Raw genomic sequence first — 22,887 nt, 5'->3', positions numbered from 1 at the left:
TCCTAAATGTGGATCCTCACAAAGGGAATGCAGCCCAAGTTGAAAGTGCTTCTTCCTTTGCTAAGGAAGTGATTATGTGAATAACCTCAGTATTCTCAATGGGAAAGTATCTGGCAATAAATTTGTAGCCACAACTTGGAAGTTTCTGGAAGAAGTCAACCTCCCACAGTCACCTTTGGCTGACTGCTTGTGTTAGGTCTGTAGACTTCCTTTCAATCAGCCTGCAAAAGTCCCATCTGGCCATTTGGTCACAGTTTAGCATCACTTCCTGGGAGTGGACCAGCTTTATAACCAACCTAGAAAGATCAGGTTGAATTTGGCTTTAGAGATCTGAAGCTCCTCAATTTTCTTCCCTCTTTGGAAGTTTTATTAGAATAATCTCTACCCTTTTCTGTCCTCTTCCTAAGTAACCTAGTCTCAAGGCTCGAAGCTTTAAAGGCAAACCTTAAAATATGTTGCATCAGAAAGCCAAGCCAGAAAGCCGATCACCTAATAGGCTATTGTAATTTCAGGCTCCAAATAACTGTTAAAAGTGGGTATCTTCTGTTCTGCCTAAAAGAAAGAGGCTGAAATGTCAATTATCATTTAGAGTTATGAGTGAATTGCATTTTTATTTACATTTAAGAGTCTCTCTCCCTCCTTGTGTTCTAGTCTGTGAATGGCTCACACCTGGACTTAGTGTAGGCTCCTAGTGGGAGGAGCGGGGAATAGTGAGAATCCTCATCAAATGGAGTAACATGACCCAAATCTCCAGAGGTTTCATAATTTTGCTCTTGCTTCTAAAAACATAGTCATCTCTTATGGGGTGTTATGTGCTTTGTATCCTGAAATTTTCCACTTGCTGCTTCTTGGTGTGAAGGGAGAAATGCCAGCATGTGGCACTGCAGGAGGAGACTGGTGGAAGCTGCAGGGCTAGGCCTTCACTTCCCAGTGACACTGTTCCCAATTCCCTCCAGGATGAGCTGAGACTCCTCAGGATGTGGTTCTGCAGCAGATGAGGTGTGAAGAAAGCCTGCTCTGACCTGGGCACCCAGGATGGCACTGAGTTCTAAAAGGCAAAGGGTATGTGGTGAGGGGCCAGGCTGAGGCCCTGGTGTGGTACCATCATGGGCAGCAGCACCATTTGAGGCCAGGTAGGAGAGACGTGCAGGGCCTGGCCCCCCAAGAGACCAACAGACAAACTGAGGTGGCAGAGAGAGAGATTCCAGTGTCACCAGGAAGACTGCAGATCATAACAACAATGGCTGCTGATTTGGCATCAAAGAGGTGGCACTGTCAAAGCCATAAATGCTGAAAATGGCACCAACATGCTGCAGTTGGAGAGAGTGGGTGACCAACATTTGTTTGAAGAACAGATGACGCTCTTTGAGTGGCTCAGCCAACAGCCCAAAGTTTTAAGGGAAGACCTCTCTGCCAGCTTCAACGTCTCACGTAAAACCTCCGAGGCACTTACATAGCATATTTTTGTGTCCACTCTCTTGCTAGTCTGTTGTACCTGGAATAAAAAAGCAAAGGGAGTGACACCCTCACTTGAAATGGTCACTTCCCTTCAATGTGGTGCAGAGAACAGGACTGATGTGGGGAATGCTGCTACTGCTGCTGCTTGTCAGACATCTGGGGCTGATGGGTAAGTGGAATAAAGGCTTTCCCCGGAGCAGGAGCACATCAGATATGGCTGTAAACCCCCAGCTGGGTGAATCCCTCATTGTGTAAACCCAAAACTGTTGATTCTCCATAACTATCTGCTGTGGAAGATTTAATAATGCAAAGACTTCTTCCCTTTCTTTCACCTGTCCTACAATATGGATGCAGGGAGGACAGAGAAGAGACATACAAAGGTCAGTTTGTACTAGTTACAGGACGTTCAGCACACAAACTCCAGAACAAGGGCTTGGGAATCTGCCTACCGGAGTGTGCATCAGCACCATCCTCAGCAGCTGTTCCACCCCTCTGTGCCCTGGCTTTTTTGATTGCTTGCCATAGTGAGAGTACCTGCCTTGTGTGCTTGTGGGGAAGACTAGAGAAGTCTGTACGCAAAGCACGTGGAGCAGGCCGGGCATCCATTGAGGACTATGCAGGTGTGTGCACTTACTCTCATCATTGTAATGAGATTTGATGCTATGAGACTATAGATTAGAGAGATTTATAGTTACAAGAGGCACTGAAAAAAATCACTTTTGGTATGTCTAAAATATCTCGTAATAAGTGTTAAAATAAACACAAGTTAAACCCCAGTCAATTAAAAATGTTGATTGTTATTGAGAAAACTCCAGTGAGGGAAATAATAAGATCTATAAAGGTCTCAAGAAAAATATAATTTGAAAAAGCCATGTGGCTGAGTGTGGTGGCTCACACCTATAATCCCAGCACTTTGGGAGGCCTAGGTGGGCAGATTGCTTGAGCCCAGGAGTTCAAGACCAGCCTGGGCAACCTGTCTCTACAAAAAATTAGCCAGGTGTGGTGGCATACACCTGTAGTCCCAGCTACTCAGGAGGTTGAGGCAGGAGGATAGGTTGAGCCTGGGAGATCGAGGCTGCAGTAAGCTGTGATCACACCACTGCACTTCAGCCTGGGCAACAGAATGAGACCCTGTCTCAAAAACAAGGAAAAAACACACTCCATTCTAATCTCTGCAGACAGGAAAGAAGTAATGAGTAATGAACTGAAGAACTCACTCACTGAAGATGTCTTTTAAAAGGGCCAGCAATACCTTCTCTGAAGGTCCACAATTGAGATTCACACCACTCACAGGACTGCGACCCCTGCCACACCTGGGCCTCTCTCACAGTGCTGTCAGCACTCAGAGACTAACACTTGGTGATGACCCCTTGTGCCAGCCCTACCAACTACAGACACCCTCATGCTGCAGTGCATGTGGTTGTGCCTGGCCTAGGGGGTCGGAATTTTACAATTCTGGTTCTATTAATTGGTGTTTAAACAGAGAGCTGGCAGTGAAGGTGTAACACACTGCTGACTTCTGAGCTGAGCCAGCGAACTGACCACAGCAGTTCAACCTCACCTTCGGTATAGCCAAGCAGACATCCCCTTGTCTTAGTCTATAAACCCTAGAATTTAAATCCAAATTTTTCTTGTTGTCAGATTCTTCTGAGTCTGTTCTTGGCTGACCACTGATTTTGCTAGCCTCGAGGGCAGGACTTGGCAATGTTTTCATATATAGTAGCAGCAGCTAATGAGTTATCCAGGAGGGTGAACTGCTTTTATCTCCTTCTCCCTTCTTAGACTCAAAAGACATGTTAGTGAGAAAGCCAGGAGTCCAAGCCCAGGGCACACCCACTGTGCACATGGCTCAGCATGGGCAGGAAAATGTCCATGGGAACCTGTAGCACAGAAGCACTAGCTCAGAGCATAGGTACCGCATGGAGCTGCCTGGGGCAGCCATGGCACAAAGGCAACCCAAAAAGGATGCATACTTCTCTCTGTCGGCCTTGTAGGTGTGGGCTATCTCTGGCACCAGAGGGTCATCGGGGTTGGGGTCGCAGAGCAGCGAGCAGATGGACAAGAGAACTGGGAAGAAAAGAAAAGGTTGGTCAGCTGTAGCCACGAGGCTGCTAGGTCACCCCTGGGTGAACCTCCCTGAACTTGCACTCTGTATTGACCAAGGAGATGTCTTCCCTTCAACAGCCCAATATAAACTGCTTGATGTACCACTTGCTCTGTCCCATGTATCGTGTGGCCTCAGGCATGCCATGCTAGGATACTTCCCTCCTGGGTGCATCCTGGCTCTCATTCCCCTTCTCCACTGAAGCACCCCATCTTAGTCTCCAACTGCCCTCCCATCCTTGTCTGCACCCCACATCATGCACCTCTGGCATTTAGTCCCAGGAGTCCTGTTTACTGGTAAGGAAACAAGAATTCAGAGCATTCAAGTAACTTGTCCAAGGTCACAGATTTGGAACACCCAATAAATGGGTAAAAATGAGATTCTGGGCCAGGCATGGTGGTTAATGCCTGTAATCCCAGCACTTTGGGAGGCCGAGGCAGGCGGATCACCTGAGATAGGGAGTTCAAGACAAGCCTGACCAACATAGACACACCCTGTCTCTACTAAAAAAATACAAAATTAGCCGGACATGGTGGTGCATGCCTGTAATCCCAGCTACTCGGAAGGCTGAGGCAGGAGAGTCTCTTGAACCTGGGAGGCAGAGGTTGCAGTGAGCTAAGATTGCACCATTGCACTCCAGCCTGGGCAACAAGGGTGAAACTCAATCTCAAAAAATATAAAATAAAGAGATTCTGAACCAGGTCTGTCTAACTACAAAGCAGATGCATCCTCCTGTGTGCCAGCACCGTCTCTAGGACGTGCACTCAGTGTGGCTCTCAGCAACCCTGGGAGAAGGGAATCACCCACTAGGGCTGTGGTGAGCAGCAGAAGGAACTGTGGTACCTGGATTCTTCGGGTCCCAGAGAGAAATGCGAACTCTCGTTCCTGGCTTTGCTTTCCACTCACCATATGATTCCAAACAAACTGGATTCAGCGAGTCCATCAAAGTCCTGACCACAGTTCCCCACACATAAAGCTACAAATGACAAGGGCAGGTTTGCCTTTTTTAAGATACTTGGCTAGGCACGGTGGCTCACGCCTATAATCCCAGTGCTTTGGGAGGCCACAATGGGAGGACTGCTTGAGGTTAGGAGTTTGAGACTGGTCTGGGCAACAAAGTGAGATCCTGTCTCCTCTACAGAGAAATTTAAAAATTAGGCCAGGTTCTGTTTCTCTTGGGTTGATTTTTCACCATCCTACCCACGCTCCACCTGCCAGGATACTGCACTGTCTACATTCAGGTCTCTTGTGCACGCACAGCCCATGTGCAGCCCATCTTAGTTCAGAAGGAATATCTGCATTTCTAAGCTCAGTTTAGACTGGTTTCTTCAACTTCAACCAGAGACATGTGCTTAATATCATTTATTTGGGAAGGGAGGATTTCTCCACCAACTTTGAGGTCCACAGGGGCATGCCCTGTATCTTTTTTCAGGGCTGACTCACAGTTCGTTTTGTGCTTATTGGATGAATAAATGAGGGAACAGAGAGGGTAATTTAATATTTGCCTTTCTTATTTTTAGATAAAAAATATAAGTAGAATCAATATTTTCTTCTTGCACCCATGTGACAGTTTGAGCACCCCAGGGCAATGGACTGCTGAGAAGCGCCAGGGCGTGGGGCACAAAGTTCTGCTGGTGCTGCCTCATATGGATGTAAGGATGTCCACTTACAGGCACAGCAGTGGACAGGGCTAAGTGACCTGGGAAAGGTGACTGCTCTCTCTGAGCCTCCATTTTCACTCAGTCAGTGCTGGGGTAAAAACACGTGTAAGAGACAAGGCACACAGAGCATGCCATCAGCGTCTCTACCTTTTGACACAGTCAACGCTGGAGACCACTGAGACCGCAGGATATCAAGGCAGATGCTGCCATTGCTGTTGATATTAGGGTGATAAATTTTGGTTGTGAAAGCAACCTGCAAAGACAAGAGATCCCAAATCAGACAAACCACAGGGACGTCTGGGAAATGAACCAAGTAAAGCAGGAGCAGCCACTGCTGGGCTGTACCTGGAGTGTGCTGCATATCTGGCCCCACAGTGCAGGATGAGCCAGACACCCACTCCCAAACTCTAATGGGATATGGAAGTGAGTGATCACCCAGAAGTTCCCTGACCCATTCCCTGCTGGATTCTCATTCTGAACATAGGGGGATTGACACCGTCTCCCTGAAAACAGTATGTCCTGAGGAGTAACAAGAGTGGCAGAAAGGACTCAAAAGCCCAGAAGTTTTATGCAAAAAGCAGTGATGTTTTGTTGATGTATCAGCAGAAAAGCCCAGGCCCAAAGACTTCATGACTAAAACACCAAAAGCGATGGCAACAAAAGCCAAAATAGACAAATGGGATCTAATGAAACTAAAGAGCTTCTGCACAGCAAAAGAAACTACCATCAGAGTGAACAGGCAATCAACAGAACGGGAGAAAAATTCTGCAATCTACCCATCTGACAAAGGGCTAATATCCAGAATCTACAAAGAACTTAAACACATTTATAAGAAAAAAATCAACCCCATCAAAAAGTGGGCAAAGGATATGAACAGACACTTCTCAAAAGAAGACATTTATGCAGCCAACAGACACATAAAAAATGCTCATTGTCACTGGTCATCAGAGAAATGCAAATCAAAACCACAATGAGATACCATCTCATGGCAGTTAGAATGGCAATCATTAAAAAGTCAGGAAACAACAGATGCTGAAGAGGATGTGGAGAAATAGAAATGCTTTTACACTGTTGGTGGGAGTGTAAATTAGTTCAACCATTGTGGAAGACAGTGTGGTGATTCCTCAAGGTATTCCTCTAGTTCTAGAAATGGCATTTCTAGAACTAAAAATACCATTTGATTCAGTAGTGATCCCATTACTGTGTATATCTACTATAAAGACACATGCACACGTATGTTTATTGTGGCACTATCACAATAGCAAAGACTTGGAACCAACCCAAATGTCCATCAATGATAGACTGGATTAAGAAAATGTGGCACATATACACCATGGAATACTATGCATCCATAAAAAAGGATGAGTTTGTGTCCTTTGCAGGGACAGGGATGAAGCCGGAAACCATCATTCTCAGCAAACTATCACAAGGACAGAAAATCAAACACTGCATGTTCTCACTCATAGGTGGGAATTGAACAATGAGAACACATGGACACAGGGCGAAGAACATCACATACCAGGGCCTGTCGGGGGGTGGGAGGCTGGGGGAGGGATAGCATTAGGAGAAATACCTAATGTAAATGATAAGTTGATGGTTGCAGCAAACCAACATGGCACATGTGTACCTATGTAACAAACCTGCACGTTGTGCACGTGTACCCTAGAACTTAAAGTATAATAATAATAACAAATAAAAGCTCAGGCCATGGACCCTCTGCCAGGCCACAAACCCTCCCCACCTTTCTATTTCACCCTTTGTAAGACCACCCCCTTCTCAGAATTTAGTCCTAAAATACCCTTGTGCACTTCAAATATGTAAGGATACCCACTGTAACAAAAGATGTGAAACCTAAATGTCTTCAGATTGATTACTGGTTAAATTAATGTTATAAATAAGCAACAGAATATTACACAACTGTTTAAAAAGAATGAGGTGAATTTTTAAAACATGAATGTGATCATATGGAACAATTTCCAAGATATATTGCTATGGGAAAAGCAAGATGCAGATTCATGGAAATGCCTGTTCCATTCATGGGAGAAACAAGGAAGCACAAACAAGTGCTTATCCAGGTGGAGATTACTCCTGAAAGAGAAATGAAATGACAAGTAAGACTCAGTGCCTTGTGGGAAAAAAAAGGCGGGGGGCCGGGCATGGTTAGAGAGACAAAGTTGAAAGAAGGTCCTATTTTCTACTGTATACTCTCCTACATTTGACTTTTTTTTTCTGTTTTTGTTTTTGTTTTTGTTTTAAACCACAGCCACACACTACTTCTTCAAATGACCTTGGACCTCAGAGCCTTCACTATAAATAGGTACATGGTACCTCTCCCAGGGATGTTGTGGGACCCATGGAGAGTCTGCTCTCTGTGATGTGCAAAGTGTTCTGAGTCAGGTGCAGCTTCCACTGCTACAGGAGCCTAAGAATCTGCCTCACCTACACTCCCTCTGGGTGAGCAGTGACCTCAACGCAGGGGCTGGGGCAAACGAACATAAGGATTTTGCCGGCTGGGCATGGTGGCTCACACCTGTAATCCTAGCACTTTGGGAGGTCGAGGTGGGTGGATCACAAGGTCAGGAGTTCGAGACCAGCCTGGCCAATATGGAGAAACCTCATCTCTACCTAAAAATACAAAAAAATTAGCCAGGTGTGGTGGCACATGCCTGTAATCCCAGCTACTTGGGAAGCTGAGGCAGGAGAATTGCTTGAATCCGGGAGGCAGAGGTTGCAGTGAGCTGAGATTGCACCACTGCACACCACCCTGCGTCACAGAGCAAGACTCCATCTCGAAAAAAAACAAAAAAAAGGATTTTGCCTCCTCCGCTAGCTCTGAGAACTCACTGGTACTTCTTAGGCTAGATGGAGATGCACAAACATCCTTTAAATAATTATCTACCATTTTTTGCATGTTTGATATAGTTTTTAATATTTTTTAAACTTACTTTGGAATATGAGAAGAGAGTTATGTGCATGTGAGCTCGAATATCTATTACCATATAATTTTTCCCAGAAAGGGTCAAACTTCAAAATCATCTCAGATATTAAGTATCTGCCTCAATATCCCCAATAAAGACCATGCAATCTTGCCAGATTCTTCCTATTGTCAGAAAATTTGTGCCAAAACATAAATCCAGTTGCTCCTGTTCCCTGTAGAAGGAGGTTTTTAAAAGACAGAAGCACTTTCTTCCCTCATAGAATGTCACTGTCACCTTTTAGCTCACATCTCTCCTTGCTAAAATAATCCCAACTCACCCACAGAGCTTACTTCTTAGTCTTTTAATAATAACCACTGTTGGCTGGGCGCAGTGGCTCACACCTGTAATCCCAGCACTTTGAGAGACCAAGGCGGGTGGATCACCTGAGGTCAGGAGTTCAAGACCAACCTGCCCAACATGGCAAAACCCCATCTCTACTAACAACACAAAAAATTAGCCAGGCATGGTGGCGGGTGCCTGTAATCCCAGCTACTTGGGAGGCTGAGGCAGGAGAATCGCTTGAACCCGAGAGGAGGAGCTTGCAGTGAGCCGAGATCATGCCACTGCACTCTATCCTGGGTGACAAGAGAAAAACTGTGTCTCAAAAAATAATAATAATAATTTAGAAATAATAATAATCACTGTTTCTCCTTTGTCCTTGGGCAATTAGGTACCCTGAAAACACCCAACAGACATTCAGGACTACATCCATATCTGTTTAAGGAAAATCCTCAGCTGCTCACACAGTAATGAAAGAGATAAGCTAGAAAATTACTACTTGATAGACACTGCCACAGTCTCTCCAGAGGGTAAGGGAGAAGGGGTGGATCAGAGCACCGTGAAGCATGTTTATGATTTTTCAACCAAACCCCCTTGAACAGCAGTTGTACTCTAATGTGGCAAAGCTATTTTAGCATCTGTCATTGCCCTGCGCAGCACACCCCACTCCCTTGCCAAAAGTTTAAAAGGTCTCTGGGATCCTAAGCATATTTAACCAAGATTTAAAATGCTCAGGCACCAGGTAGCCTCTGGTGGTGATGTCTGGACAGAGCTGCAGCTGGCGAGCACAGAAGTGGCTTCTTCACACTGACTCAGATAAACAACACGCAAAACAGCAGCTAAGCCTCTGACTCAAACTGAGTCATCAAGGCCAAGTCAAGGTAGTAAGACACAGCAATGTCACAACCCCTCGGCTAAGGTGTCTGATGCAGATGCAGGACTTTTGAGTAAGTCTTGCCAAAATGCACAACCTGGCCAGGCGTGGTGGCTCACACTTGGAATCCCAGCACTTTGGGAGGTGGAAGCAGGTGGATCACCAGAGGCCAGGAGTTCGAGACCAGCCTGGCCAACATTGTGAAACCCTGTCTCTACTAAAAATAATACAAAAATTAGCCACGTGTGATGGCAAGTACCTGTAGTCCCAGCTACTCAGGAGGCTGAGGCAGGAGAATCACTTGAACCCAGCCTCTTCTCCACAAGGCAGCAGAGTGATCGTTTTGGTGTGGCAATCCCCACAATGGCGTGCAGACCCTACTCCTGGGGCCATCCATACCCCTCTGGCCTCCTTCCCAACTCCTCACACGCTCACTCCCCTGGGGCAGTTTCCTGGGGACCCGTCTGCCCCCTTGCTGAGCTTCTGCAGTTCCCCCTTCTCAGGGCTATCTCCCCACAACCCCAGCTCCTGCTGCCAACCACTGCTTGTGCTCCTCCCCAGTGCTGACAGTGCTGACTGGCTCACACGCTAAATGCCCTGCCTCCTCCACAGGACTGTGAGCCTCAGAGCAGGCTCAGCTACCCATGCAGAGCCCAGGTAAGAAGGAGTATGAGGTGCAAGAGTCCAGGGGATGAGATGACCTGCAGTGCATAATACATGCTAGGGCAGGGTGGTCGAGGCAGCTCCCTGGGCTTCTCCTTCCCTCTGGTGGCACTGCTCTCTAAAACTCCACTGATGGGATGGTGTGTGCATAAAGGGCAAAGGAGGTTTGCTATTCTTTTAACTTAATAAAGGAAAGTGAAGGTGAAGGTTTAGGACTCACCAGTCCTAAACCAGGGTGTGTCCACCTTGGCACTATTGACACTTGGGGCTGATCATTCTCTGTCATGGGAAGGGAGGCTGTTCTAGGCACTGTAGGGAATCCCTGGGATACCCTGGCCTTTGCCCACTAGATACCAGCAGTACCCCCTCACCACAGTTTTGATAACCCAAAATATCCCAAGATGTTGCCTAAATGTCCCTGGGGCAATAGCAAAATCACCCCAGCAGAGAACCCCTGTCCTAACTCTAAGGGACCGCAGAGAAGGGAGCCAGAGCCTGGAGACATGACCAGACTCAGCTACAGTCACAAGGAAAAGCATTCAAACTGTGGCCTCAGTAAGGAGGCCAGCACCAGCTCACCCCACTGACCCTTGGTCACAACAGGTGCTAATTCCCAAAGTCCAGTGGTTAAAGTCCTGGGAGGCTGTCACCACAGGGTGGAGCGGTGGGCCCTCAGAGAAGACCCATGTACAGCTCTTTTTACCTATACCTGACTTGAAGGGCCCCTCGTCACATGCTGTCCTTCATCCAAACATCAGGGGAGTTGTGAGGGCCACCTCACCTTTGGGGGCTTGAACGGGTAATCCGTAGGAAAGTGGATGGTCAGGAAGAAAACACCTCCTTGGTAAGGACTGTCATTCTGGAATGATGAGACACAGGAAGAGATCAGTGCATGTGCTAAGCCCAAAGTGCAAGAAGCAAAACTGGAGTGGTGTGCTCAGCAGCTACTACCTACCGGGCCCATGATGGTGGCCTGCCAGTGGAACACTACAAGACAAAAGAGAGATGGGCATGTAAGAGACCCCCCAAGAAACATGTCTATTCTACTGAAAATGCACTGCTAAATTACAGGGCACTGTCCACACGAGATGCACTCACTTCTGACACCAACTGAAAGACTGGGGTTCCCCAAACCACCCAAGATGCGGTAACTGCCTAGGACTCCCAGAGCTCACTGAAAACGGGTGTGCTCAAGATTGCCGGTTATCCCAGGGAAACAGCATAAGTTAACATCAGGAGGGTCCAAACGCAGAGCTTCCATTCTTCTCTCTCCGTGGAGTCGGGATGTGTTACTCTCCTGGCATTGCTGTACGGCAACACACACAGAGTACCCAATCAGGGATGCTCACTGGAGCCTCCGTATTTAGAATTCTTATTGGGGCTCTACCCTGAGAGCATGACTGACTGATGTGAATGCCCATAGGGCTGATCTCAGGCTCCAGTCTCCGGCTCCTCCAGGCATGATCCAAGTCCCCACCTTATTTTTTTATTTTTTTGAGATGGTCTCACTTTGCCACCCAGGCTGGTGGGCAGTGGCATGATTATAGCTCACTGCAGTCTCAAACTCCTGAGTTCAAGCTATCCTGCCTCAACCTCCTGAGGAGCTGGGACAACAGGTATGTGCCACCACATCTGGCTAATTTTTTTACTTTTTTCATTTTTGTAGAGATGGGGTCTTGCTATGTTGCCCGGGCTAGGCTCTCACCTTAAATCACATGGTTGGTCTACTTGGTGTGGCCATTCCTCACCCTAAATCACATTGTTGGTGTGCATCAAAGCTTCCAGCCAAATAAAGACATTCCTATCAGGTATGATATCTTAGAGATCGCCCCCTACGTGTTAAGGATGATGGCCAGATCTTTTGGGGACAAGATTAAATTCTTTTTTTTTTTTTTTTTTGAGACGGAGTCTCGCTTCTGTCGCCTAGGCTGGAGGCAGGTCGGATATCAGCTCACTGCAAGCTCCACCTCGGTTTACGCATTCTCCTGCCCCAGCTCTCTCGGTAGCTGGGACTACAGGCTCAGCCACCTCGCCTAGAAGCTAGTTTTTTTGTATTTTTAGTAGAGACTGGGTTTCACCATGTTAGTCAGATGGTCTCGACTCTGACCTCGTGGATCTCACTCTGCCTCGGCCTCCCAAAGTGCTGGGATTACAGGCTTGAGCCACCGCGCCCGGCCAAGATTAAATTCTTTATGTTGCTGTTGTTTTGTAGAGACGGGGTTTCACCATGTTGCCCAGGCTGGGCTCAAGAAATCTGCTAGCCTCAGCCTCCCAAAGTGCTGGGATTACAGACGTGAGACACTGTGCTTAGCCAAGATTAAATTCTTTACTACACAAATGCCAGTGACTACAATTCAGTCAGTTCTTTGCATAGAATTGAAGCCTTGGCTAGCTTTCAGCCATTTTCCTTACTGCTCTGTATAAACCCTTCTATTCCTTGGTTCTTCCCGATTTATTCTGAAGCCCTCTTCAAAGAGTCTCTCTCAGGAGCCAACTTCCCATGGCCCTGGAGCCTCACGGGTGCTGCCTCCATCTGAGTCCTCTCCTGCCCACCCCCTGGGCAGTGCCCTGTGCTCTGGGCACTCAGTAACAAGGTCACAATGAACCCCTCTCATGCTTCCCTTCCAGGTCGCCACCATGTGGCGGGAGTTTAGAGCCTCTTCTTGCTGCACATCACACCCTACACCCTTTCCAGCATCTCAGGTGACTTTCACTGCTCTACCCATTCCCAGAACAGCTCCTGTGTTTCAGCAAGGCTAGCCTAGTGTGGCCCAAACACTCACATTCAAGGTTCCCAAGTCATACAAATGGTCCTAGGGATATTGACTCTAGGGCCTTTGTGGAAAATGCCTACTCACCCACAGGAATGGGTTGTTGGGATCATCTGAAGGGCCTGTTATTCTCAAGAGAATTCTGTCTCATATGGATTCATAGTGGATATGGAATTAGCCCAAAGTTTGAGACCTGGTCCTGTCCTGGGCTTCCTGTCACCTGTTTAAGTATCCCACAGGCTCTACCCAACAGGAGGCCCAGGAAAGCACCAAGGTTTGGGGTGGGAGCACAAGTGCAGGGACTAAAGCAGAAGTTTCCTAAGCCCCTAGAGGTGTTCAAAAGTAGTCAGGGTGGCCCATGAGCGCTTTTCAATATTTCGAAGAAATGGTGCTGAACAGAACACCTTTACCTAAAATAAGGCTGCCTGAGTTAATGAAAATATCACTTTTTTTTTTTGCTTTGACTGTTTTTATTCCAATTCATGCTAATCATTAGTTGAAAGTAGGTATATCTTTGCCTAATGTTAATGTGAATGGAATTCTTTATTAAATAAAAGTGTTTTTGATAATATATTTCAGAACAGGTTAGAATCCTCTGGTCTTGTTCACTTTAACTCTGAGGGCTGCTGGGACACTAAGCAGGGCTTGAGGGCAGAGTCAGAAGAGAAGGCCCCAAAAGCAAGAGGACGAGAAAAGATATAGAGGAGGGATGCTGGAAATGGCTGTGAGCCCACGAGGCAGGTGTGAAATGGCCCCAAAGGCTAGCTTCCACCCACTGAGCTCTGACCGTGGTGGCTGGCCTTGACGCTAGCCTCTCTTAGCCTGGGCTCTGGTGCAAGGTAAGTCTGAGCTGAGCTGAGCATCAAGGAGCTGCCTCTAGACAGCTAAGGCTAAACAAGAACTAGTTCAAGTTTACAGCAACCCCAGTTTAATCTGATATTATCTTAAGTGACAGGTAAGAGGGGAAGCATGCTATAGAGACCTGGGGTGCTTGTGAGGACAACATGAGGTAATCGCTGATTAGTGAGAAGCAGAGTGATGAGCAGGTACCAGGAGACAGTGGAGCAGAGTCATTCTTGTTTCTCACACGCTGCATAGGCAGCTGGGAAACATTTCTGCTCTGTTCCAAAAACGAGATTTAAACTCCCACGTAAAGACTTTAGAGTCCTCCATTTTCAGTGGCTCCATCTGCCTACCCCTGGCTCCTCTAAGCTCAGTCCCCTCCCAGGACATGCAGGCACACATATGTTGGCATGCCCTCTTTTTTTCCAGCTTTGTGAAATTTCTTTTTGTTTTATTGTAGTAAAAAATATATAATAAAATACACAATTTAAACAACTTTTAAGTGTACAATTCTGTGGCATCGTATGCCTTCATGATGCTGTAGAACCATCCCCCCATCCATTTCTAAAACTTTCCATCACCCCCAACAAATTCTGTACCCATGAAACAATATTTCTCCCATTTTCCCTCCCGTCAGCCTCAGGTAATCTCTCATCTACCACCTGTCTCTATGAATTTGCCTAATCTAGATATTTCATGTAAGTGGAATCATATATTCATTATTTTCTTTCTGGCTTATTTCACTTCGCAGGTTTTCATGTTGTAATGTATATCAGAACCATATTTTGTTTATCTATTTTCCACTGATGGGCACTTGGGTTGTTACCAGCTTCTGAAAATCATGAATAATGGTGCTGTGAACATTGGTATACACATTCTGTCTCAGTCTGTTTTTGATTCTTTTGTATATGTACCTCTGACACCACTCTCCTTGAACACATAGTATCTCCCCTCCCCACCTACTTTCCTGTGGCTGCAGTTACTGAAGCCTCACAGGGAAGGATTGGTGTTCCAGAGCCCAAGAAGCCTGCAAAGTGGAGGCAAGGTGAGTGGGCAGAGGACAGACCTGGAAACCCTAATGCTGGGCAGCTCAGCCTCGGCTACCACCTGTGAGGGACGGCAGAGGCCTAGAATAGGTAGTGCTGCTTCTCCCTCTCTCTCCCAAGAAGCTGCCCAGAACTGCTCCTTCAGTCTCCCCCAGGGAAGAGTGGAAGTGGGAGAAAATAATAAGGATTGCCCTTCCCCTTGGCAGAGGCAAGTGGCCACTGCCCTACCCTGCCCTGCCCCTCCTCGGCTGTCCTGCTCTGCTCCCAGGAGCTGCAGCAGCACCAGGTCCTCTAGACCAACTCCAACAATATTTACACCAGCACCCAAGTTTGACTTGGCCAAGGGCACTTTCCAGCAGCCAATGTGACTCCTCAGGCCAAGCTGGCTTTCTCTTGCACCAGAAGAGGGAAGCGGTGACTATAGGACATGAGAGGCAATGCAGGTTCTACTTTGAGTATAACCTGACCAGCCAAGCTGCTGTGAACTCATGGCCTAGACCTCAAATGAAAAAGCCATTCACAAGCAAATGAAGGGAAAATAACTGACTGGTTTTCTTAAATACTGCTTGGCTGATAATTTGGTTGTTTGGTTTTGTTTGTTTGTTTGTTTGTTTTTTAGATGGAGTCTGTTGCCCAGGCTGGAGTGCAGTGGCACGATCTCAGCTCACTGTAACCTCTGCCTCCCGGGTTCAAGCGATTCTCCTGCCTCAGCCTCCCAAGTAGCTAGGATTACAGGCGCATGCCAGCATGCCCAACTAATTTTTGTACTTTTAGTAGAGACAGGGTTTCGCCATGTTAGCCAGTCTAGTTTCAAACTCCTGACCTTAGGTAATCCACCCACCTTGGCTTCCCAAAGTGCTAGGATTACAGGCATGAGCCACCACACCCAGCCTAAATTTGGGGATCTTAATTACAATCCTCCTACAACCTGAAGCCCCCCAAAATACTTACAGTCATCACCCACAGGTCCCGCGGAACACTGGGCAGGAGGATCCCTCTGCAAGTCGGTTAATTCCTAGAACACGAGATAGCGGGTCAGAGTGGCTGTATGTTGGGGATTCTGCCTTTACACACCAATCTTGGTAGCTGGAAGGAATTCTCCTGGTGGGAGGAGGCTCCTAGGCCTCAGGAGTGGGTTAGAGACAAGGTGGGTCATAGAAGTCTACTCCCTGCTGTAAAGATACCAGAGAAGTAGGTATGATCATTTCCATTTTATACATTAGGAAATTGAATTGTAAAGAGATGAAGTTACCTACTCAAGGTACACAGCTGGAAGAGGGCAGGCAAGAAGTCAGTCACACGTAGCTCTGCCTTACCTCCAAGCCTAGCCTCCCACCTCCTCAGGTAGAAGACATCCCTAGGCCCCCAGGTGCTGAGGATATGGAAGGAAAGCAGACCAGAAGAGAGTTCTGGGAGAAGGATAGGTGCCAGGTTTTACTACTAGGCTAATGAATTAATGTATGGAAGCAGTTAGCACCAAGGAAGCGCTCATCTCTCTACTTTGCCTCCCCAACCACCATCCCAATCACCCCAGTCACCACTGGTTATGTGGTAAGTCCTAGGGCTCTGAATGTGGAGACTTTGGCACTTGAGCCAAAGTCTAACACTGCACCAGTGGGGATCGGGGATTATACCACAACTAGATTCCCTTTATGGGAAACCATCTCTGAATTAAGCCAAACACTGTCCTATCTACACAAACTCTCCTGATTTCACCATATGTCTCTGGACACACTGATCATTTCAGTAACCACCTCTGGCCATCCTGCATTTATCCCCTTCACTTCAAATTTAATCAGCCAAGATGGAAGTATTAACATCACAGAAGCCAACAAATGCTACAAATCAGGGCCATGTTTTCTCCCCGAGGGTTGATCTTTAAACATCTACCAGTATACCACTGGCCAATTCTAATAGTATCTAATATATCTGAACCCATTTCCTCATAAGTAAAATGAATTATACTTGGAAAGCACTCAGGAAGCAGCATTAGGAGTGGTCAAAAAAAGAATTTAACTTGGGAACAACTGAGGTCACGCAAGGGGACAGAGGACAGGCTCAGAAATGCAAGAGCTACAGAAATCTCTGTGGAACAGTTCCTTTTTGCTTACCTCTCTGCTATGTGCCCCTCAGCACCTCCACTATCATGGTGCAGGGGAATTGTTTACATTCGTTGCGATACTGCATGGATAAATGAGCTCTATGATAGAACCGCTAAGGCAAATCCTGAAGAGGTTACATGAAGAGCCAGGGACAGGAAAAGCCAGCAGTACAGACCAATTCCCTCTACCTCACAAGGTTTTCCCACACCTCTATGCTTTTGCACTGCCAGTATGCAGAATCCATGGCCCCTTTAGAGGTGTGATCAACAGTTACACCCACACTTAATGATCCCTGAAATGCCGTGTGTGGATCCCCATTGATAGACTCCAACCAGCACCCAGGAGTTTTGAATGCTAACTGGCATTTCAAGGAAGAATGGTGTGACTTGAAAGAAACTAGTCCACTCACACATCGAATTCCTGTGTTCACCTCACAGGGTTAGAAGACTCAGGTCTGAGTCCGAGCTCCATCACTGAGGAAATCACTTTCACCTCTTTGGGCCTCAGTGTAATTATCTGTTAAGCTGTAATCATACTTGCCTGCCAACTTGCCGGCACTATTGTGTGGCTACAAATTTTGCAGGTAAATTTTTAATGTATATAATGTAAGCAAGAGCAACCAGTAAATATCATGACAATAGTGGTATAGAGAATGCCACAATTAGTATTATAAAAAGGGAGAGGAATAAGTAGAATATATATATATTTCTAGAAGAATACTTCGACACTGGTTGCCCCTCCAGGAGGGGAATTGGATGGCTAGGGACAGTCTTGGGTGGGAGACTTTTCCCTGTATATCCTTTGCACCTTTTGAACCATAGGAATTTATTATCAAATCATTAAATGTATAAATATTTTATTTATTGTAAAGGATTAAGTAGGTTAAGTTTATATAGTAATTACTATTACAAGTAACAATGATAAAAGTTGAGACGTTCCAAAAAAGAGAAAGTGGCCGGGCACGGTGGCTCAAGCCTGTAATCCCAGCACTTTGGGAGGCCGAGACGGGCGGATCACGAGGTCAGGAGATCGAGACCATCCTGGCTAACGTGGTGAAACCCCGTTTCTACTAAAAAATACAAAAATCTAGCCGGACGAGGTGGCGGGCGCCTGTAGTCCCAGCTACTCGGGAGGCTGAGGCAGGAGAATGGCGTAAACCCGGGAGGCGGAGCTTGCAGTGAGCTGAGATCCGGCCACCGCACTCCAGCCAGGGCGACAGAGCGACACTCTTGTCTCAAAAAAAAAAAAAGAGAAAGTAAGTTAAAGTATTGAATATTAGTAGAGAAGAGTTAAGCAAACCATGCTACACACCCAGTTATTTCTTAACTGTGTTCCATCAACTCCAAAACTCCATCCTTTGTAAGACACAATTTTACTTTACATACAATTGGGTGGGGGGGGAACATGCTGGCAAATAAGCTAACACCAAATGCTTTCTTTGCACATAAACTTTAATTTTACTTAAAAATTACTTTTATTAGACTGTGTACAGTGGTTCACACCTGTAATCCCAGCACTTTGGGAGGCTGAGGTAGGCAGATCACTTGAGGTCAGGAGCTCGAGACCAGCTTGGCCAACACTGTTAAACCTTGTCTCTACTAAAAATACAAAACTTAGCTGGGCATGGTGGCACGTGGCTATAACCAGCTATTCAGGAGGCTGAGGCACAAGAATCGCTTTACAGGGTGATGCCATGGGCAGGGCGGAGTGTCTGGGGTCTTTTGGGAGCCTCCAATCCCCAACAGTTTTGCAGAACACTGATATCTATGGACTCTAAAATGGACTTCATTTAAAGAAACCCACAGACCATTAATGGACAAAAACATGAATCAATATGTATTGTGGCATTCCAATCCTAGCATTGTGGAAGAGCATCAAGTACAATGTTTTTGAAGACCATGGCCTATCATCAATATGCATTCAAGATCTGAGTTTGAATAACCTCATCAAGACTTAGATCTTCTTCAAAAGCTTCAAGTCTCATTTGCATTAAAGCTCTCCACTGAACCCTCTCACAAAAGTACAAGCTTAAAGGGAGTAAAATCCGTTAATACATTCCATTTGATATCCCTTCTTCTGACTTCTTTTCAATTTCCTTGACCTCTGGGGCTTTTTATATTGCTTATGTTCCTTTAGAGCCAAAGTGACAGTGCTTTCCAAAAAAAGTGTGTTCTGTGGCCATAAGTTTACACTGATAGAGAAGCATAAATTTAGAATGATGAATTTAGAATTAGGTCTTTTATGGTATTCTGTAAAAAGCTGAATTAACAATAAGAAAATGAGGATGAAGCAGTAAAAATATTTTGGGTTAGATTATACTCTGAGAAGCTATGTGGTTTAGAGAAAAGGGCCTCCAACCTAAAAAGTTAATACTTACTATTTTGTCTCTGCCTTGTACTAGGTATACGGTAACTGAGAAAGTCACTTAACCTCTCTGAATCTTAACTTCATTATCTATAAAGTGTAGCTGATATTTTCCCCTCCCTACCTCACAGGGTCCTTGTGAGGAACAAGTGAAACAATGTACAAAAAGAAATATAAAATGTATAGTACAGACAAAGGGTCCTGTTACATAGTTGCAAATCATTCCCTCAGATCTTGGGCCTAGGAAGGTAGGTGATTTAAGCTCATTGAAAGCATGTACCATGTCCAGGCTGGATACATGGTAACAAGGCTATGTTACATTTTTTTTTTCTCTGAGTTGAGTACCTAAAATACCACATGGGCTAATTCTAAGAAGGAGCACCAATATCTATTTTCCTATAATTATAGCTTAGCATTGTTAATGCTCTAGAGCAGTTATGCATTGTAACATATTAGTGATTTGTGAAATATTTTTACTAAAACATGACCAGCATTTTTCTTTAAATGAAAGAATGTAGAACATTTCACAATGCATCCCACATGATAAAGAGCAAAATAAATTTTTTTAGTTATATGTACATATGTGTGTGTGTGAATGTGTGTATACTTGGTCATTAAATAAAAAGTATTTTTTCTTCCTGTGGGGGAAAAAAAAAAAAAGAATTGCTTTAGCCCCGGAAGGCGGAGGTTGCAGTGAGCCGAGATTGCTCCCGTGTGACACAGTGAGACTCTGTTTCAAAAAATTAAAAAATTAAAATTACTCTTATCAAAAGAATTCTTTTAGGCTTAGACATAGCTTTGTGTGTTTCTTTTTAAGTATCATTCATGCATCCAAAAAAAAAGGAAAAACAAGTGAAATAAATAAACTGGTTTGTTCAGGTATTCCCAAAGTTTCTTCCCATTCAGAGCCCAACACTGAGTCATTGATGTCTACACAATATCATCCTCTGTGTCTTCTAAAACAATGGTAATGTGGCAATTCTTAGAGTCCTCTACTACTGTTTCTGGAGTTTTCTTTCAAGACATCAATACTTATTCTGCAAAGGCCCATGATACACAATCTATTTGCACGTATTCCAGCAAAAAAAAAAAAAAAAAAAAAAAAATGACCCAGCCTTACCAAGTTGAGGGTAGGTGGTACCTTCCTTTCTCGGGCTATGAAGAGTTTGGTTGCTCGACATAGAATTAGGAAATTCCAGTCCTTCCTCCAACAACAAATATTTGCTTCACTAGTATGAAATTTACTCTTCACTGTCCTGTTTCTGTGCCTGTGTTCATGAAAGCTTTTCTTTTCAGTGCTAAATCACACTATCTTTTTGAAAATATTTTTAAAACAATTGAACTCAACAAATACAGTACCAGCAATGCACTTACCTCATAATGAACTGCCATGATCCAGTTTACTCATATAGATAGTGACAACTAAGTGAAGGTAACCTGGCTGACAGCTATTGTAAGAAGCATCCCAATTTTAGAGATGTGAACATTTGAAAAAATATTCATCTTGAAGTAGATGAATACGGCATTATCTTACTTCCAAGTTCTCTTTATTTATTTTTATTTTTATTTTTTATTTTTTTGAGACAGGGTCTCACTCTGTTGCCTAGGCTGGAGTGCACTGGCACCATCTCGGCTCACTGCAACCTCTGCCTACCAGGTTCAAGTGCTTCACCCTCCAGAGTAGCTGGGATTGATTACAGGTACGCATCACCATGCCCGGCTAATTTTTGTATTTGTAGTAGAGATGAGTTTCACCATGCTGGCCAGGCTGGTCTTGAACTCCTGACCTCAAGCGATCCTCCTGCCTCAGCCTCCCAAAGTGTTGGGATTACAGGCGTGAGCCACCACGTCCAGCCCCAAGTTTCTTTAAAGAGTAATTACTATCTTTATAATCAGAAGTTAAACTTTTTTTTTGAGAAACTAAACCAAGTATTATGCAGCCACTGAAAATTCGTTTTTAAAGACTACAGAACAACAGGAGAAAATGTCATGATACAACATTAAAGGAAAAGGGCAAGAAAAAAGCAGAGTATAAAATTTGATGTACTACATGATGACAACAATCTGAAACATATACACATCAAAGGCACTGAAAAAAAATCCACAAAAATGTGAACCACAATTATATGAATGGGTAGAGAATATATATACATATATATTTCTAGAAGACTACTTTAACATTTGTTGCCCCCCAGAAGGGGAACTGGATGGCACGCATTCCAGCAAGAAAAAAATGACCCACTTTAGATGACTAGAGATGACTTTTTTAAAAACTGAATTTTGGGAGTATTTTCCAAATTTTCTTTAATTTTCTTTTTATTTTTTTGAGACAGGCAGGATTTTGCTCTGTCACACAGGCTGGAGTGCAGTGGCACCATCTTGGTTCACTGCAACCTCCATCTCCTGGGTTCAAGCGATTCTTATGCCTCAGTCGCCCGAGTAGCTGGGATTACACGCACATACCACTATGCCCGACTAATGTTTGTATATTTAGGAGAGACAGGGTTTTGCCATGTTGGCCAGGCTTGTCTCAAACTCCTGGCCTCAACTGATCCATCAGCCTCGGCCTCCCAAAGTGCTGAGATTACAGGCATGAGCCACCCTGCTCAGCCAGGTATTTTCCAAATTTTCTTTAAAGTACATGTATTGCAAAGTATATGTGTTAAATATGTATTGATATAATAGTTTGGATCTGTTTTCCCACCCAAAACTCTTGTCAAATGGTAATCTCCAATGTTGAGGGTGAGGCCTGGGGGCAAGTGATTGGTTTAGTATCATCCACTTGGTATTATCCTCTTCTCACAAGATCTGATTGTTTAAAAGTCTGTCATGGGCCGGGCGCAGTGGTTCACACCTGTAATCCCAGCACTTTGGGAGCCCAAGGTGGGCAGATCACGAGGTCAGGAGATCAAGACCATCCTGGCTAACATGGTGAAACCCCATCTCTACTAAGAATACAAAAAATTAGCCAGGCGTGGTGGCAGGCGCCTGTAGTCCCAGCTATTAGGGGAGGCTGAGGCCAGAGAATGGCGTGAACCCAGGAGGCGGGGCTTGCAGTGAGCCAAGGTCGCACCACTGCACTTCAGCCTGGGCGGCAGAGCAAGACTCTGTCTCAAAAAAAAAAAAAAAAAAAAATGTGTCATGGCCGGTCATGGTGGCTCATGCTTGTAATCACAGCACTTCAGGAGGCCCAAGTGGGTGGATCGCTTGAGCTCAGGAGTTCAAGACCAGCCTGGGCAACATGGCAAAACCCCGTCTCTACTAAAAAGACAAAAAAAAGTAGTCAGGTGTGGTGGCACACACTATAATTCCAGTTACTCCAGAGGCTGAGACATGAGAATCACTTGAACCAGAGACATGAGAATCACTTGAGCCAGGGAGACAGAGGCTGCAGTGAGCAGAAATTGCACCACTGCACTCCAGCCTGGGTGACAGAGACCCTGTCTCAAAAATAAATAAATAAATAAATAAAAGTGTGGAGAATCTCCCCTTGTTTTCTCTCTTGCTCCTATTCTGCCCATGTAACATGCCTGCTCTGCTCCCTGTTTGCCTTCCACCGTGAGTGTAAGTGTCCCCTCCTCTGAGGCAGAGCAGACACTAGTGCCATGCTTCTTATACAGCCTGTGGAACTGTGAGCCAATTAAAACTCTTTTCTTTCTAAATTATCTCATCTCAGGTTTTTTTGTTTTTTGTTTTTTTTTTGTTTTTTTTTGACATAGGGTCTCACTCTGACACCCAGGTTGG

The 22,887-nt window shown here is 45.3% G+C and overlaps 1 protein-coding gene across 14 annotated transcripts in view; it reads right to left on the bottom strand.

The window, feature by feature from the left end:
- Positions 1 to 578: 578 nt before the first annotated feature.
- UBE2D4 (ubiquitin conjugating enzyme E2 D4 (putative)) overlaps positions 579 to 22,887 on the bottom strand; it is a 28,213-nt gene continuing 5,904 nt past the window's right edge. For 3 of the 14 annotated variants that reach the window (XM_009203040.2, XM_003896064.3, XM_009203046.2), the window contains exons 2-7: positions 15,629 to 15,692; positions 10,973 to 11,004; positions 10,799 to 10,876; positions 5,371 to 5,476; positions 3,432 to 3,525; positions 579 to 1,495 (exon numbers count right to left, since the gene is read on the bottom strand). In XM_009203040.2, the coding sequence (XP_009201304.1) occupies positions 1,450 to 1,495; positions 3,432 to 3,525; positions 5,371 to 5,476; positions 10,799 to 10,876; positions 10,973 to 11,004; positions 15,629 to 15,692 (420 nt within the window). In that variant the 3' untranslated portion in view covers positions 579 to 1,449. Of the gene's footprint in view, positions 1,496 to 3,431; positions 3,526 to 4,405; positions 4,539 to 5,370; positions 5,477 to 10,798; positions 10,877 to 10,972; positions 11,005 to 11,192; positions 11,324 to 15,628; positions 15,693 to 22,887 lie in introns of those variants that run through there. The other 11 variants (XM_009203038.4, XM_009203048.1, XM_009203044.2 and 8 more) reach the window with 9 other exon arrangements.

This window comes from Papio anubis, chromosome 4 (genome assembly GCF_008728515.1).
Source record: "Papio anubis isolate 15944 chromosome 4, Panubis1.0, whole genome shotgun sequence".
Taxonomy (NCBI): domain Eukaryota; kingdom Metazoa; phylum Chordata; class Mammalia; order Primates; family Cercopithecidae; genus Papio; species Papio anubis.
The sequence above is the reverse complement of the archived record's forward strand: the minus strand, read 5'-3'. Positions and strand labels throughout refer to the sequence as shown.